The sequence below is a fragment of the Acipenser ruthenus genome, chromosome 47 (genome assembly GCF_902713425.1).
Source record: "Acipenser ruthenus chromosome 47, fAciRut3.2 maternal haplotype, whole genome shotgun sequence".
NCBI classification, from domain to species: Eukaryota; Metazoa; Chordata; class Actinopteri; order Acipenseriformes; family Acipenseridae; genus Acipenser; species Acipenser ruthenus.
In genome coordinates, this window is record NC_081235.1 from 6,517,425 (window position 1) to 6,534,491 (window position 17,067).

Below are 17,067 nucleotides of genomic sequence, written 5' to 3' on the forward strand. Positions count from 1 at the left end.
CTAGGTCTTCAAATTACTACCTAAACTCTTGTCTAAAGTGTGGCTAGCTTGAAAACTATCCAGTCCAATATTATGAGTCATCATGATTCACTGAGGGAAAGACACGAGTGTCAGTCATGATTTTTCTGTTATGACTGAAGGATTCTTTTTTTCAGCATTCGAAATCTCTCGTAGCTCAACTGCAATTAACAACTGAAGAGGAAGTCAGTGGCAGGATCTTGTGTCAGCCTTGCGGTCAGCTCTGCCCCAACCCCCAGCTCTTGCAGAACACAAATTTGAAGTCAGTAAATTTTTTTGTGTCGCGGAAGTGTTTCAGGAGCCAGTTAACCCAACAGCGTTTCCAACGTACTCTTTAAAAGGACCCTCGTTTATCCTGGGGAACTGCACTTCTGAGAGAGAGTTCCTGAAGACTGCTGGTAAGTGCATTTGAACACCCTGCGTTGTGTGCTTAAGGAGGTCCAGGCGTGCTTTATTTAAACGTCCCATCCCAGGTCAGAGTGGGTACATGGTGGCTTATTGGCTACTCGAACCTTGAGTGGGTGGCAATCAGTTTACACAGCATCCTGTCTAATTGCTTTTAGAAAATTGAGCTAAATCAGAATAATTTAACAGTACGGCTAATTTTAATGTGACGTCATTTCCATCTGATACAAACAATCTGATACAAACCATTTGATATAAACTATGTAAGACCAAGCAATTTCAGACGGCTGTATCAGATCAATATCAGTGCCTACTGTATATTATATTGATAAGTTTATACAGTACAATTATTGCACCGATGTAATGTAACCAGTGTTCACTACAAGCTGTTTCTCAAACAATGCTTGTGGCGCAGAGTAGAATTTTCATGGCTTGTGGTTCTCCAGTATTTGGTAACAGGTGGTACTGCAGCTTTGGTAGCGGTGTGGTTTTTCAGTTGCAGTGAAGGATCAAGAGATGGCAGAGGTTGGGTTTGAACCCCAGGTCAGCCTCTGACTCGCATCCTTTAGGGCACTGCCCTTACCTCTCAATGCCTCGGTTACACCCAGGATGGGTGGGCGGAATGCACAGGAGCTGATACCTAGCACACTGAAGCAGAAGGGGTTTAGTGTTAACTGTGTTATTAAGATCCCAGGGGTTGCTCAGACTTTTAAAGTAGCTGTAAAATGTTTCAAAATCACAGCAATGTCTGTCAACTCACATTGCGATAGTAGAGAGACACTTTGTAAAACTGAAAAGTGAAAGTGTTTCATTCGGAGTATTTGAAAGTGATGTTAGGCAGCACAAAACAGCAAGTGTTTTTAATAAACTGCGCTTCCGTTTAAAGAATACTTTGATAGAAGCCTATTATGCAGCCTGGCATATGTGTCTGAGGGTTAGTAATATACCAAATTGATCTGCTGGGGAAGTTGAATTATTCTGGCTGTTACCAACTGAATTGAAACTGAATTTGAAACCAGTAACTCAGAAGATTAATGTAAGGAGAGCTAACCTATGCGTTGAAATCCATTCCTCACCTCTTATTGGCTTTATTACCCCTTTAATTGCGCTCAACGTCTTTTGTTGGGTCTTAATTTTTTTTTTGCATTTGAGATACAATTTCAAATCCATCATTATATAGATAAACAGCCACTGCATCCTGGTACCTTTGTGGTGGGTTTCATTGATTTGCAGCTAGCCCAGCGGAGGGAGTTTGAACCACAATACATGAAGCGATTAGCTTGCAGCAGCAACATCTGCAGTGTTGTCTGTGTGCTTCTTAAAATGGATTGTAATACGTTGCTTATTTCTGAGAGAGGCTTCCGCACACACAGAACTAGTAACAAAATGAAGACATCAGTGAAATAAAACAAGACTCCTCTGCACGCTGCTGCCATTTTGCATTCAGACTGTGTGGGGCAAAAAATATTAAACTGCTCTAAAACCCAGAGAGTTCTTTCAAATCAGGTTGCCAATCTACCGCAGTTAGCAAATAAACATATCACGGCTTGTTACCAAATTAGATAAAGCTGCTCAGCGTCAACCTGAGTACTTTAGCATAATACTGCTTTGCTTTTTATATAGAGAACTTGCCTTTACTGTAATCCCCTCAATACAACGATACAGTATTTATCTATAGAAGTACTCAGAAAGGCCTCTGCTTGTATTAGATCTTTCAAATTAAAGATGTGCAATGTTCATTTTGTTAATAAATAATAATCTAATTCTCATTTTAATATAATAGTGCAATTACCCAAAGCAAACATATAAACCAACACTCTTAGATCAAACCTCTTGTCTGCACAGGGACTGGGGGGATAATTCAGATCCTGCGTGAACGAAACATAAATATAAATATTTCCCCTGGTTAGCTGCGTTGACAGCATGACAAACCCCCCATTCCCAGCTCCCTCCCTCCCTCCCTGCTCCCTCCCTCCCTCCCTCTCTGCTCCATGCCTCCCTCCCTCTCTGCTCCATGCCTCTCTCTACAGCCCCTGCTCTGGAGCCTCTGGGATTGTATCATATGTTTTATAATCCTTCCCCCTGACTGCTCCAGCGCTAGGCTGCAGCTACCTTTTATTTCCTCTAACAACATCCAAGAACTAAGCACAAAAAAAAAAAAACCCCTTCAGATTTTTTGATGGCGGACTCGCATCTAAACCACTCCTGGCCCTCTTTTTCCAAGCTCTGGATGAAGCGGTGGTCCTTCAAACGAGGTACTTGTTTGTGTTGCTTGCTTCTTACTCAGTCTTTTAATTGTTATTCTAACAGGTCATTAAAGAATGCTTACAAGTGAGTTTGTGAACGTGAGGAATTTTAGATGGGAAAATAAATGATCAATTTCTTAAACAAGAGCTTTTGGGGTACTTCTGCCAGCCATCCTGTTTATTACTTGTGCTTTTCAAGGTCTTGAGACACAGCGACCTCATTTTCAAGATGATCCCAAACGACAGCCCGTGAAAACAATATCTGTGACACACACAAGTACAATAATAGTTCAAACAGATGTTAAAGCGTAAGGAATTGCCAACGCTGCCTAAGACTCATGTCCATATGATAAAAGACCAGTGACCTTTTGACAGCGAACGCATTTCAGCTAAAAGCAGCTTAAAGGAATTGGAATCAAACATATTATTAATAGTAATGAAATTGAGATTTTTTTGAGGGTTGCAAGTTTTGCACGCTACAGACAGGAATGTCTAGGGTTGGTACAGACAATGGCACCACAGTCAAAGCCGATTGTAATTCTCCAATTACTGAAGTGATGCAAGCTTGTTCAGATATGTTTATTCAGTCTGAATCCCCAGTCACATGTAGACAGTGGCTACATCTTGTTGTATGCTGATTAAATTCACCTGATTGCTATGCAAATCGATACAGAGCAGGAAATGAAAAAAAAGGTTTGGTATTTGCATAGACTTTCACAGCGTTGCATGCATGAGCACCTTTAATACTTAGTTTAGAAGCAAAAACTGGGGGCTTTGTGAGTTTATGCGCTCAGCGTAAATCTGTACTCCAGTGTTTTGTCACCTCAGTGTACCTGACAGGGTAAAAGTTAGGCTTGGTATAAAAACAGTCTTGCCACAATAGTAGACCAGTTAATTGCATTGCAAACTGCACATTTCTTTTATGACATAGCTTATAACAAATACATTTCCAGAGAAGAAAAAAAATTAATGTGTGTTGCTTATTGTAAGTGGTTAAAGAAAAGGGCATGTAACTACGAGGTCCCCGGTTCAAATCCCACCTCAGCCACTAACTCATTGTGTGACCCTGAGCAAGTCACTTAACCTCCTTGTGCTCCGTCTTTCGGGTGAGACGTAATTGTAAGTGACTCTGTAGCTGATACATAGTTCACACACCCTAGTCTCTGTAAGTCGCCTTGGATAAAGGCGTCTGCTAAATAAACAAATAATAATAATAATAATGCAATAAATAAATTAACATGTGTAATTACAGCGTGACTTCATTGTATTAATGTAGCTCTGTTCTGAAGTTTTTCCCATGGATTGCAACTTCTGCAAGCTGCTGGTTAACACACAGCTCTGCTTATAGGATTAACTATTGTATATGTATATTCACTTCTAATTAGATTTGTGCATAGCACACAGTGCCACCAGGTGGCCAAATGTTAGAACTGCAACAAGGATTCTAAAAGGGGAAAGTGCAATATTAAACACTTTTGCGCTCAATTAAGAACCGTTGACACACGAGAGCCTAACGGAGTGAAAGGAGAGCCCTACCCTTGTTTTAACCAGACCCCCCAGGTTCGAGACTCGTGTCTGTGTAAGCTCTGAGAGGCTGCTTGCGCCAGTCTCTGGGCAAGCCTGAAACCACACACATTGGCAACACTTATACACAACAGCCTTCAGAGCTGATGAGTCACTTTGACCTGAGTTTCGCTCCAAGTGCCAAAGATAAACACTTTTGGATGCAGAGGGAAAGAAGAGCTTTTTTTTATAAAAACCTGTATTTAAAAAAAAACTTAAAAGAAAAGTTTCTTTGTGCGTGGTCCCCCCACATAGCACCATGATTAATAGGGCAAGCCGTTATTTGGAGTGGCTATTAAACAATTAGCAATTTATAAAACAGAACTCAACGCTCTCACTGTCAGCTGCTCTGAAGTGAAGCTCATGCATGCACAGAGAACAAAACTATAAAAACCCTCTAATCCTTAGGATTAGACCAACTCTGACGTAACGCCAGGGCTGGAATTCCTCTCGGTTATTAAGACACGCTTATGTGTGCAGGTTGTCAATGCTCGTGTAAAACGCCTTTTCAAAGATAAGGAAAAGGGGCACAGCACGCCGGTGACAGCATTGACATGTTATGGTGTGTTATGTCTCATCCAGTCTGAAGCAAAATTGAATATCGAAGGTTGCTTTACATCACCCTAATGCTGACGACCATAAAAGGATATTGTTTCTTTGAAAATGCCACCCTGTCGAAACCCCGCAGCCAGACTTGTAAGCAAACGTTTGACAACTCAGAGCTGTGTTTGTAAGCAAGCAGTTCCCACCTTCCTAGAAACTGTTAATTACTCAGGGGGTCTACAAACCATGTGAAACACAGAGCTGCGTTATACAGTCTGTCTTCATTTCATTTTCCTTTGCAGTGCCCAGGGACTTTTTAGTTAGCCGTGAATATGTCATAAAAGTCACCTAACTCTAACTGCCTGCATTACCCTGGAAACAAGGAAAGAACCAATAGTTCCTGTTAAAAAATAGTGACAGCACACACCCCTCACAGATCCCTTGTAAAAGTTGACCACAGTAAAAGCATAGTGGTAGGCATTGTAAATTCCAAAGAAATATGGTAAATGCATAGTATCCCTTCTAAAAGTGTACCACAGTAAAAGCATAGCAAAGTGTAATAAAGAACAGTGAAAGCATGGTAAAGCATCGGTAAGCATTGCAAAGCAAAACCAGGGTACAAACTAACCCTAACCCGAACCACAGCACTAATCCTAAATTACATTTTCTAAAACTTTAAGGCATGTAACACCTTAGTAAAATCTGTTCTTCTGGGTATTGGGGTGAGTTGTGGCATGCTAGCTGCATACCAGTCAGCAGGTGATATTTCTCATCTAGTTTTTTGTTTTCTTGCACTTTATTTATTTGCTTGAAGTTCTTCTGTAGAGAACACTGCTTGCAAACATGTCACCTAGAACTATAACAAAAAAGCCACTCTCCCCACAGGAAATCAATAACAAGTATTAGCCTTAGAGCTGTAGACTTTCTGACATGAGTCGCACGCATAGGGACTCCAAACTGATTTAAGAGATTCCTACTGTGCTATGTCAGGTGATTCGGCATCTGTGTATGTCCGGCTGCCAGACAGAGCTTAATGTGGAGAACATATACACAATGCATGTCAGGGAGAGTTCAGTACAGCATAGTCAGATGTCGCTTTTGAAAAATAGGAAAACCAAGTTGTTTAAATAAACTGATGTCTTTGCAATAAGTCAGCAGTGTCTCTGGTCCTTGTTTATGCTGTGTGTTCTTTGCTCAGTGGTTTTACATGGCCTGTATTTTTTTTTTAAAAGCAGAAAGGTCCTGTCTTTCAGTGCAAGACCACATTGATTCATCTTACTTCTGTCTCCCCTGAGACGCTGAAGGGGCTGTTTGATCACAGCGTGTGTTGTTATTATTTAATGTACAGAGTATGCTCTGCCAAATGTCAGCTTAATTGGTGGAACTCTAAGTAGAACTCAACTGTGCAAGATGAATCTCAAATCTGTGTATATTGTAATATTGTATACTGCTGATCATTACTAAAAGATACACACATATATATCCCTTATAAACATGTACTACTGTCAATTTGCTCAGCTTTTTTTGCAGTAGTTTTGCCATGGGTTTTTTTTTTAATGATTTTTTTTGTTTTACCTCTCTGGGCTTTACAATGTTTAGCTATGCCAGTGCCTTTTTTCTATGCTTTATTAAACTTTGCTGTACTATGTTAAACTGTTGTAAGGAATGTTGCTGCCTGTCTGACACCACACTCGTATTAAAAATATATATTTTCTAAAAATGTTAAAATAGCTTTTAATTAAGTTTTTTTTAATATATATTTTTCTGCCATGTGGATTTTTTAAATATACATTTTCATGACTTGAACAAAATATAATATATATATATATATATAAGGGTTTTAATATTAAACATAAACTGCAGAAGAATATATTTCATAAACAGCAGGGCCAAATACTCTATCTGCAGTAAGTCTGAAATTCAATGTATACTGTATTAGCTTCTCTATTGGATGCAGTGAGCTATCCTCAGGATATAAGCTATTTTGACACCCCTTTTTTTCTTCAGCCTCCGACTGCAAGCCATGCTCCCACGAGTTCTCCAGCGTGCCAGGGACGGGCTGTGTGTCCCCGGAGTCCATGTCCCCCCCGTCCATCGCAGAGGACGTCTTCTTCGGCATGACTGAGGAAAAGGCAAGTTTAAAAAAACCGGGAAGCATGTAGAATCACTGTGAAAACCAAACTCAACCAGGCTAGCTGGCACACTAGGCAATCCAACAGTCTTTTGCCTAGGGTGTGACGGCTGAGTGGCAGTGGGGAGGGGGAGAATTAAAAATTACTGCAATAAAAATAACTGTCGTATCTGAACTCCATAAATACTTCATTGATACAAGGTTTAATTCAATCCACGTTGCTACTCGTTCAACACCTGAATAAGAGATGTTTGGGCTCATGAAAGCTAGTGTTTGTGTATCGCAGATAACACCGTGTTTTTTTTGGTTCCTGGGTAGTAAGTGTTATTTCCTAATTGCTAATGCCTCAAAAGTATAGAAAATGGCTATTATTCCCCACAAACCTTGCTTTTGTGACCAGGACCAAAAGCAAAGTTTGTGCTTTTGAGGCCTACCCTTTTTTTCTATACTTTTGAGGCATAAGCAATTAGGAAATAACACTTACTACCCAGGAACAAAAATTGTGTTACATAGTGTAATCTAATAAACAGGGTCAGTTCCATGTGTTGTATGACTTATAATTAAGAAGATACCAGCACTATGCATTGAATTCAGTTTGGAATTGGGGTCAGGGCACCTATAAGAAGGTTGGTGTTTTACTACTGTGATATATATACGCCTGACGTCACCTTTGGTAGTGGGAGTGGGGGACTGTCACAAGAAGAACATTATCATGGTAAATAGACATGAACTGGTTTGGCATTAGCAGTGTATTTACTTTGTTTCACAGGATGACTCTTCAGGTGATACAGATTCTGAGGACCACACTCTGGATCTCAACAGCAGCATCGAGGACCTTCTCTCGCTAAACCCCTCCCTTCAGGGGACAGAATATTTCAAAGACCTGGAGATCCATCTTACTGGAGGAACCAACGCCATGCAGGAAATGACCACGTCTGTGAACAGCTGCCCGTGCAACAAGCCACAGAAGAACAATGGACGCTGTTTCCAGCACGATAACGGCAGTAACTCTTGCCCGGGCTCCTTGTCTTATCAAGAGAGTTCCAAGGGCACCAGGGAACCCCTGCAAACCACGGACACACAGGATTTATGTGCCCACGCTGACAGACAAGGTGATTGCTCTCTCGTCAATACAGTTAAATACCTGGGGGACTTGGACGACAAGGTGGATAAAGACACTGAGCCTGAGACATTCCCAATACTTCTGAGGACTTTGTCTAGCTCACGGAGACACAGTTGGGAATACCCTGTATCGCCAGTGGACCCAGGGAAAAGGTAAGAGAGAAGAAGTAGTGATTGGCTTTGAGGTCTCAGGTAAATGCAATACACAATGCAGTTATAGAGTAATATCATACTGATTAGTACCATAGTAACAGCTAGACATTTGCTGGTAGCTATCTGTGACTGCCTGTTCTTCCACAGTAACTACTGGTGCATTTCTGGGGGTTAAACGGGAAAGGGAGATATTGTAGGGAGGTACTGCAGAGCTGAGATACCTTCTAGTTCCAGAATAACGTAGACCTCTCTACCCTCCCTATTTCCTGCCATTTATAAATACATACCCTTTAACTTTAGCATCGTCTTTTTTCTGTGCCACAACATTAGTAAAGGTATGTTTCCATTACTGTCCCTTTTAGAAAATGGAAAGTACTGGCAATAGTGGAAAGAGCCCCCTAGTCTAAGAATGATATTTGCCACGTTTTGATGAAAATTTGGTGTAAACAACATTAGAGGTTTCTGATCTTGAATGATCATCTGCAATCAAGCCAGATGTGATATATACTATTCTCTGACTAGGGTGCACATTCATTTGCACTGGCGCATGCTGCTATCCAACCAATACAAGACTATAATTAACACGGTGGAGTCTGTCAAGGCTCTCTTTCAAGTCTGTTGAGATGCTGCATCTCATCTCCAATCTATAGGACTGAAATGTTCTTCGGTTAGCATCCAGGGTTTTTATCTGTAAATAAATGGAATAATTTATTATGCTTAGAGCGAGGCAAATAGCTTAACCGAACACAATGTTCTTGTCGTATATAATAATATGGCACCAGCATTTGAGAATGAACTCCATAACGAAGCTAAAACAACATGTAGCCCTTTCAAAACCATGCTTTTTAAACAGGGACAATTTCATGCAGACCTAACCATGATCTTTTCTCAAAGGGGTGATGCGCTGGTCCTTGATTTCAGTCGGGACCACTGGTACTGCCCACCCCCTTCTACCCTTTTTACAGGAAACAAACCAGCAAGCAGCTGCCTTATCTTCTGCTTTCACTTCTACTCTGAACTTTCTCATCCCTGACTATACTTCTCTTGTAAGGTTTCCAAAAGTACACCGGGGTGGTAAAAGCAGCTAACAAAAGCAAAAGCTGTCCAAAACACCAGCCGTGCACGGCTCCCACTAGAAGGGAGGTCCCGCTGCAGGAACTTCTCCCTGACACACACTCAATGAGACTGGGGTGGGATTGCAATCCCCTAAACGAATCCCTACTCACAGACAGTGATTTCTAGTCGTTGGTTGATTTGTTTGCCCACCCCTGATTCCCAGCCGAGTCACCTCCAGCTTGAACTAAGGAACTGGCGTTCCAGCTCCTTTTAAAACATGTCACCTCACACTTGTCCAATTAGAAGGATTCTAACCCCAACCCCCAGCCCTGCCATTATTATTTTTTTATTATTATTTATTTCTTAGCAGACGCCCTTATCCAGGGCGACTTACAATCGCAAGCAAATACAAATACATTCAAGTGTTACAATATAAGTCATACAATAAGAACAAGAAATACAATAATTCTCAAGTGTGACAAACCACAATTCAATAATACAGCAGATAATAGTGAAAGTTACATCAGGATATGATTAAATAGTGATAGTTACATCAGGATATGATTAAGTACAAAATACTACAGATTAAACACTTGGCAGATTACAATATTCTGAGGTACAGGATTAAATGCAGTAAAATAGGGGGCGGATAAGAGCAAAGTAAAGCATATTTAAATGAAGGGTGATAGTGTCCCAGGATACAGCAGAGGAGTTCTACAGGTGCTGTTTGAAGAGGTGAGTCTTAAGGAGGCGCCGGAATGTGGTCAGGGACTGGGCAGTCCTGACATCTGTAGGAAGGTCGTTCCACCACTGCGGAGCAAGGGTGGAGAAGGAGCGGGCTCGGGAGGCAGGGGAGCGTAGCGGAGGTAGAGCCAGTCTTCTAGTGCAGGCGGAGCGGAGAGGTCGAGTGGGGGTGTAGGGAGAGATGAGGGTCTGGAGGTAGCTGGCCATATTTAGCACAAACCTTCAATATTTATAAAGTTAAAAACAAACAAAAATGAATATTTCCATTGGGAGAATTCTCAATCGCTGATAAGCCTGACTGTGTAACCACTTCTGTTGCTGTCTGGAAGGTTTAGCCTGGATGCGTCTGCCATGGACAGCGATGGGGAGCAAGGGGACGCAGACCCATCTCAGCTGACAGAGTCCTTCACCTTACCAGAGGGAGGCCCAGCGGGACCGATCAACACTGCAGAAGAAAAAGATCCCCCGCAGGAGTCTCCCAACCCCAAAGCAAAGGATGGATCGGTATTAATTAAACTAGGATTCTTATTCGTCCATGTTAATAATTACAATGCAACTGTAAATGGTATACCATTGATATTGTGATACGATTATAATACCACCCTAGCAGGGGAACGAATATTGCACAGTGGTCCCCGCTGCTGTAGCATAGCACTGGTCCCATTGTGCTGAGCACCAGTGCGCTTTGGTTTATATTGCGTCCAGTGTCACCCCTGTAGTTCCATTCTACCAACAGCTCACACTACACTGCAGCTGCCCTTGTGTTACCAATGCCGATGCAAATTATTTCGTTATAACACTTCTGTATGCATAGAAGCGCTGTGATTTCTGAAGCAGCCTTTCGCCTTTTCGGACTTCTCAATCAATTGATTTGTGGCAGTTCACTGGAGCAAGTCTCTGTTTGGATTAAAATTTCAGCCTTGGTGCCAGTGCTGAGACATCTTTAGCAGAGCGGCTGCTGAGCGCACTGTGCCAAAGAAAGCGCCTGGTGTCTGGTGTCTCAAGTTTTATTATAGGAACCTTTTTTTTTTTTTTTTTTGTAGCAGGACTGGGGAACACCGGGCCAAAGTTGCACAAGTCATTTTTTTTTTTTTTTAATAATGAAGTTGTCACAGATGTTGCATGGAGTTTGGAAAAGTAAAAATATAGCTCTCTGTGCAGACACGGGTATCCAAATGTTAGTCACAAGTTGTGTTTTTTCACACAGCCCATCCTTTACAGTACTTTTTGGAGTGTCATTGATTACAGTGCAGCCGTTTATATGCAATTATAAACTTCACAGATTGATAACAGCACTGTAATTCCATGTGCCGTTGTGTTGCTGCAATGCGGTTACTGTGTCATTGGAGTTACTGTGTGCAATTCACTGAAAAATGAACTGTGTGCAATGCAAAAACCAGAACCTTTTCTAAAGTACTAAATTATTATATATCTGTATTTGATTATTGGTTTAGGACCTGGAAGATGCTAGCAAAAGGCTCAGGTCAAAGTCGGTGGTGCATTTGTCAGAAAAAGTTGGTACGGTCCGTCTCTCTCGAAGTCTCGAGGATTGGTTTCCAGCTCCTGAAGGTCAGTGTTAACTGTCTTTCTTTAATGGAATTATGTGCACCTTTTATAAACCTTTGTGTAACCTCTGGGTCTATAGGTGTCCACCCCCCAGCAAGGCTGTGAAGCAGTGATTGATTTTTTTTTTTGTTTGTTTGTTTTTTTGAGAAACATCTGTTATAAAGTTATGGGGTTTTATATTGGTTTAAAATAATGGTTCAATTTTTCGATTGTCTACATTATGTAACATTGTACAATATTTCAATTTTTCATTAAAAACAGGAATAATAATTAATACATTAGGAGGTTCTCTGATTCCTATTTTTTTATATTTTTTTAGGAACAGAACAAAAAGCCAGAGAGGAAAGTGAAACAACTCCCGAAGAGCAGAATCGCATGTAAGTACTGTCCGAGTGTGGGGTCTACACTTACAATACGGGTATACCAGCCTGGAATCCAGTTTGTTTGAATGGTACAGGATTATATGAAGATATTGAAGCAGGGTAGATCCTATGAGATGCAATTATCTTTTCGGGATGACCAGCGCCCCATTTAGCCAGCACTGGAGTTAAAAGATGTAACCACTCAGGGCAGGCAGACCCCAGCATTTCACCCCAATTCCTTGAGATCTATAATGTCCAGGAGGTGGACAGGACCTTGGTTAAACACTTGATGGACGTAGTAGTTAATTGCCCTCAATCCTGACCTCATGCCTGGATGCTGGTTGAACTCAGGGACCAGAGACTGCCCCCTCCAAAGTCATCAACACCAGCACCTGCTTTGCCACAGAGGTCCCCCATCCAAGTACAGTCCAGGCCAACCAAACGAGCCCAGACTCATACAGCTGCAGCATAGCCTTTAGAAAGGACAGGTTTACAGAATGCTGTGGATGTATGTGATCATTATTACCTGCTGAACACTCAGCTTCATTGTATCGTTTGTTTTAGGCTGATGGTAACACAGGTGTTGCAAGAACTAAAGCATTACCACGGGTAAGTAGTCAAGCTGCTTGCCGCATTGCCACCAGCAGTGACCCATTCCCACCAGTCTGTGCAGCTGCTCGTATCAGCATGCTACTGTGTTATGTGTATGGCACACAGTATTGGGAAGGGGACACCGTGTGAATGGGTTTCACTGCTCGTGGATGGCTGTCTGATGTCTCTCTTTTCTGTAGAGCAAAGCAGAGGCAGAAGACAGAAGGAAAAGCATCATCTTCACAAAACCTGACCTGGTATGAATTTCTCTCTAATGCGTAAGTGGTTTGTTGCATTCATGTTTTTTTAATAAACTCCCATATCAAAAAATCAGATAAAAACACATTTCCTGTTGTAATGTCTTGAGGTGGTAATTAATAACTAACGAATATACACAGACAAAAAAATACACACCTGCACAGAGTTTTGTAAGTTCCCACTGATTAGAATGATTGCTACTTGCAAAATAATCCATTTTTATTCTGAAATGAATCTAGAAATGACAAAGAACTCACTGGCGCAAGTAAAATATGAATTATTAATTCCAAAACAGGGTAGAGGCTTTTTAGTATAAATCTGGCCCATAGTTTACCTTGCTCTTCCCTTTCATGGAAAAAAAAAACTGCTGAGGCAGAGTGAATTCCTTCTGGATGGCTGGGTTGTGTTATTGCAGGTGTGGCTCAGTATGTGCGTGGCGCTCCTGCCAGCACGTCTCACCCCACCTGCTCTTTTCTATCATCAGAAATGAAGAAGAGGACAAGACAGACAAAGTGGAGAAAGGAACCAAAGTGAAACGAAGGCTGAGCTCTCTGAGGAGCAGAGTAGCAGGCTCCTTTCAGAAAGACAAGGTAGGTGACAAACCAGAAACCAGCTCCCAGGAGTCAGTGCACACGAGCCGGCTGCATCGCCTGTCACCCAGAATTCCAAACCGCTCAGTCGGAATTCTGCTTGATTTAGTTTCCTAAGGGTTAACCATTGAGGTTCTACAAACCTCCACCTGACCCTAAACCAAACATGCTTGTTATAACCTATTTGATAAATGCTGACACTCTCACGATACTTTAAAGCTGAGGTTACCCACCTTTCTGGTTAATTCAAATCTTCTCCCGTCCAGGGGTTTCATAGCCATTATGATCTGATTCCAGATAAGGTCAGTTGGATTTGGGAATTAAAAAATTGTTTAACCAGTGACCTGCATTGAGGTTTATTGTTGGTTTAGTTCAACTTACAGATGGTTTGCTTTTTTATTTCATATCACTGGGAGGGAGTCTGTTTGAACTGTTGACTGCGCTAATGCTAAACGACAGGGTGTCCCATACTGTAGGTCAGGCATCATAAACATCATCTATCATTCTGATCAGGATGTTCTGTGTTAAATCGGACGGCCACACCCTCTTGACTATCTGCACCACACATCTGACTGTGTTCCTCTTTGCTTAAAGATATTGCACCCCTGAAAGAAGCACAGAGACAACCACTATTAACAGTTATGCCTGTGATGCCTGACTAATGGGATATCCTGTGTATTATGTCGAACTGCACAACTATCTGCAGTAATGTACAGTGTGCTGAATAGCATTTGAAACAGCGTTGTTGCCCTGTGGAGTAAGTCGTATTACTGTATTTTTTTTTTTTTCTTTCAGGGTAAGAATCGAGAAAAAGAGCAGCAAAAGGAAAAAGAAAAGGAAAGGGAGAAAGAGAAGGAAAAAGAGCCAAAAGAAAAGATGCGAATGAGAAACGGGCACCAGCTGGTGCCGGGCACGTTCTCCAGCTGTACCACGTGCACGCTGTGCAGCAAAACACTGCAAAGGAAGCCTGGGCTTCAGTGCATGAGTGAGTACCACCGGCGCATGGCTTCCACACAGCTCGGAACACTCACATCACTGCTTCAGAACTTCAGAACTCAAGAACACCCTGCATTGCACTGTGCTGTGTGTCAGTGTGCAGGGCTCAGGGCTCTGTCCCTCACAGAACTGCACCTCCTAACAGTGCTTTAATCAGAATTAATGCTGTGTGTCAGTGTGCGTCAGCTAAGAAATAAATAATAATAATAATAATAATATTATTATTATTATTATTTATTTCTTAGCTGACGCCCTTATCCAGGGCGACTTACAGTTGTTACAAGATATCACATTATTTTTACATTCAATTACCCATTTATACAGTTGGGTTTTTACTGGAGCAATCTAGGTAAAGTACCTTGCTCAAGGGTACAGCAGCAGTGTCCCCAACAGGATTTGAACCCACGACCCTCCGGTCAAGAGTCCAGAGCCCTAACCACTACTCCACACTGCTGCCCCACTACTCCACACTGCTGCCCAATATATATATATATATATATATATATATATATATATATATATATATATATATATATATATATATATATATATATATATATATATATATATAGATAGATAGATAGATAGATAGATAGATAGATAGATAGATAGATAGATATACTGTGTGTATATATATATATATATATACAATTAGATAATGTACAATATAGAAGAATAAAGGATAATACATGGATAAATAGACTCAATACCAGGAGGATACCTGAAGGTTTAAATAGAAAGGAATAGCAGATTGTTACATCATGAACTATGTAGTAAAAGACATCACAAGCACATTAATAGATTTAAACAGAAATAAGTGAGTGTAGTTACCTTAGCATCAAAAGCCTATAAGTTCCTACACTTTGTTTTCAAACACACTTTCCCTTGACAAAGACATGTTAAACATATCGAAAAGTTGGGACATTGGCTCTTTTAAATAAAAGCTTCTAATAATATAATACATAATACTATATATAATGCAATTATACAGTATATATATATATATATATATATATATATATATATATATATATATATATATATAGTCCGTAGCTGGTTACAGCGTATTATTATACTAATAATAATAATAATAATAATAATAATAATAATAATAATACTGTACAATTTAAATGTGGCAAGTGGAACGACATCTGGGCTAAACTTAAATTCTCCCATTAGACCTGGCCACTGGGTGGCGCTGTGCTATGGTACAGTTCCAGTACTAATGCAGGTAGATTGTGATTCTGTGCCCATTCTATACCTGCACATGTTGCAGGTGGTTTACTCTGATAAGCTCTTCCTCACACTAACATGCTGGCTGGGATAGATGAGCAGGAGGGTGCCGCTCAGCTCACACTCACAATGCACTAATGCATGCTCATGCTGTACCAGGAGTTTCCTGTTTTGTATTAACACTCGGTCACAGCTTTAGAACTGTAGCTAATCTCACGTACACAATACGAGTTTCTCTGCATGTGTTTGTCAGTTCGGAAGTGAGTGTGCGGTCAGACAGGTCAATTCTAACGAATGCAAGATATTTATGAAAATATGCACTTTGAAATTTTTAAATTGCAACTTTTGGTTCTTTTTTCTTGACCCGATGAAAATGGGGTTGGTATAAAATAAGGTAAATGACTTTCATTTATTTTCAATGGTTTACATGTTATGTTGCATAAAGAGGAAAAGGTATAAATAAAAACTTCAGAGCTTGGTCATATAAGAACACATTTTCAGTGCTGGAGTGGGTAAAAGAGATAGAGTCTCATTAAATTTAATATACATTATGTGCTATGTGCATATCTTAAAGGTGAAGTAACTGTATCCAGTAATATTAATAATAGTCTATTTGATTTCCCCTGTGTACAGCAGTGACGCATCATGCTATCAAAATATAAAAGTCTAATTGTGTCGTCGTTGAAATGATTCGATATTTATTGCAACAGAGCACAGCGAAAGAGGAAAATCCAGCCAACTTCCTTAAGTGCGTGTTGCTTCTTGTAATTCATTAACTGTGTCTTCAAAGTCCTACCTTGTGTTGACACGGCCTGGCATAGACTTAAAAATGAAACTGGAATCAGCTGCAAACAAACAAGTGGAAATTCTCAACTCTGTTGGGAAACTATTTTGCATTGATAGATGTGTACGCCCCTTATAAGAACATGAAACAAACAGTAGGAACAGCAGAAAAATCTTACTACAGAGCTATTGGTTCAAATGTGATTCTGGGGAAATTCCAGCTAAAAACAGCACTATGCATTGGAACAAATATTGCACAGTGGTCCTGATACTGTGTAGCACACACTGTGCTAAATTCTCAAAGCTGTTTAGTCCAAATAATCATTAGCACATTTTTTTCTAGGCTATCTGCAAGCTCCAAACTTAAAAGGCTATAAATGTGGTGCATTTCTCCTTCCTAAAATCCTAACAAAAAGTCTGGTAAAGCATAGCAAAGCATTGTAAAGCCCAGAGCGGTATGGTCAAGCATATTTAAAACATGACACATACATGTTGGTGCAACAATGGTATGTGCTTAGTATGACCATGGCAATGTTGCAACATTCCTGTGGTAAACGTGTAAGCTGACTGAGAATGCACTCTGGGATAGAATGAAATAACATTGGATTGTCATCATTGCTCATCAGTTTGGTGAGATGTAAAAGGCACTATTATAGAACCAGAGAGTCATGATTCACGTTTCCACCACTTAACTAAGTACATGCACA

General features: G+C 40.6%; 1 protein-coding gene across 2 annotated transcripts in view; it reads left to right on the plus strand.

Annotated features, from left to right (window-relative positions):
- The first annotated feature begins 297 nt into the window (after positions 1-297).
- The window catches only part of LOC117428943 (rho guanine nucleotide exchange factor 18-like), a 48,842-nt gene continuing 32,072 nt past the window's right edge, over positions 298-17,067 (plus strand). Inside the window, exons 1-10 of one of the 2 annotated variants that reach the window (XM_059014337.1) lie at positions 298-416; positions 6,783-6,907; positions 7,676-8,181; positions 10,311-10,485; positions 11,436-11,550; positions 11,867-11,924; positions 12,474-12,518; positions 12,701-12,778; positions 13,243-13,348; positions 14,144-14,333. In XM_059014337.1, the coding sequence (XP_058870320.1) occupies positions 6,854-6,907; positions 7,676-8,181; positions 10,311-10,485; positions 11,436-11,550; positions 11,867-11,924; positions 12,474-12,518; positions 12,701-12,778; positions 13,243-13,348; positions 14,144-14,333 (1,327 nt within the window). In that variant the 5' untranslated portion in view covers positions 298-416; positions 6,783-6,853. Of the gene's footprint in view, positions 417-2,587; positions 2,679-6,782; positions 6,908-7,675; positions 8,182-10,310; positions 10,486-11,435; positions 11,551-11,866; positions 11,925-12,473; positions 12,519-12,700; positions 12,779-13,242; positions 13,349-14,143; positions 14,334-17,067 lie in introns of those variants that run through there. The other variant, XM_059014336.1, reaches the window with a different exon arrangement.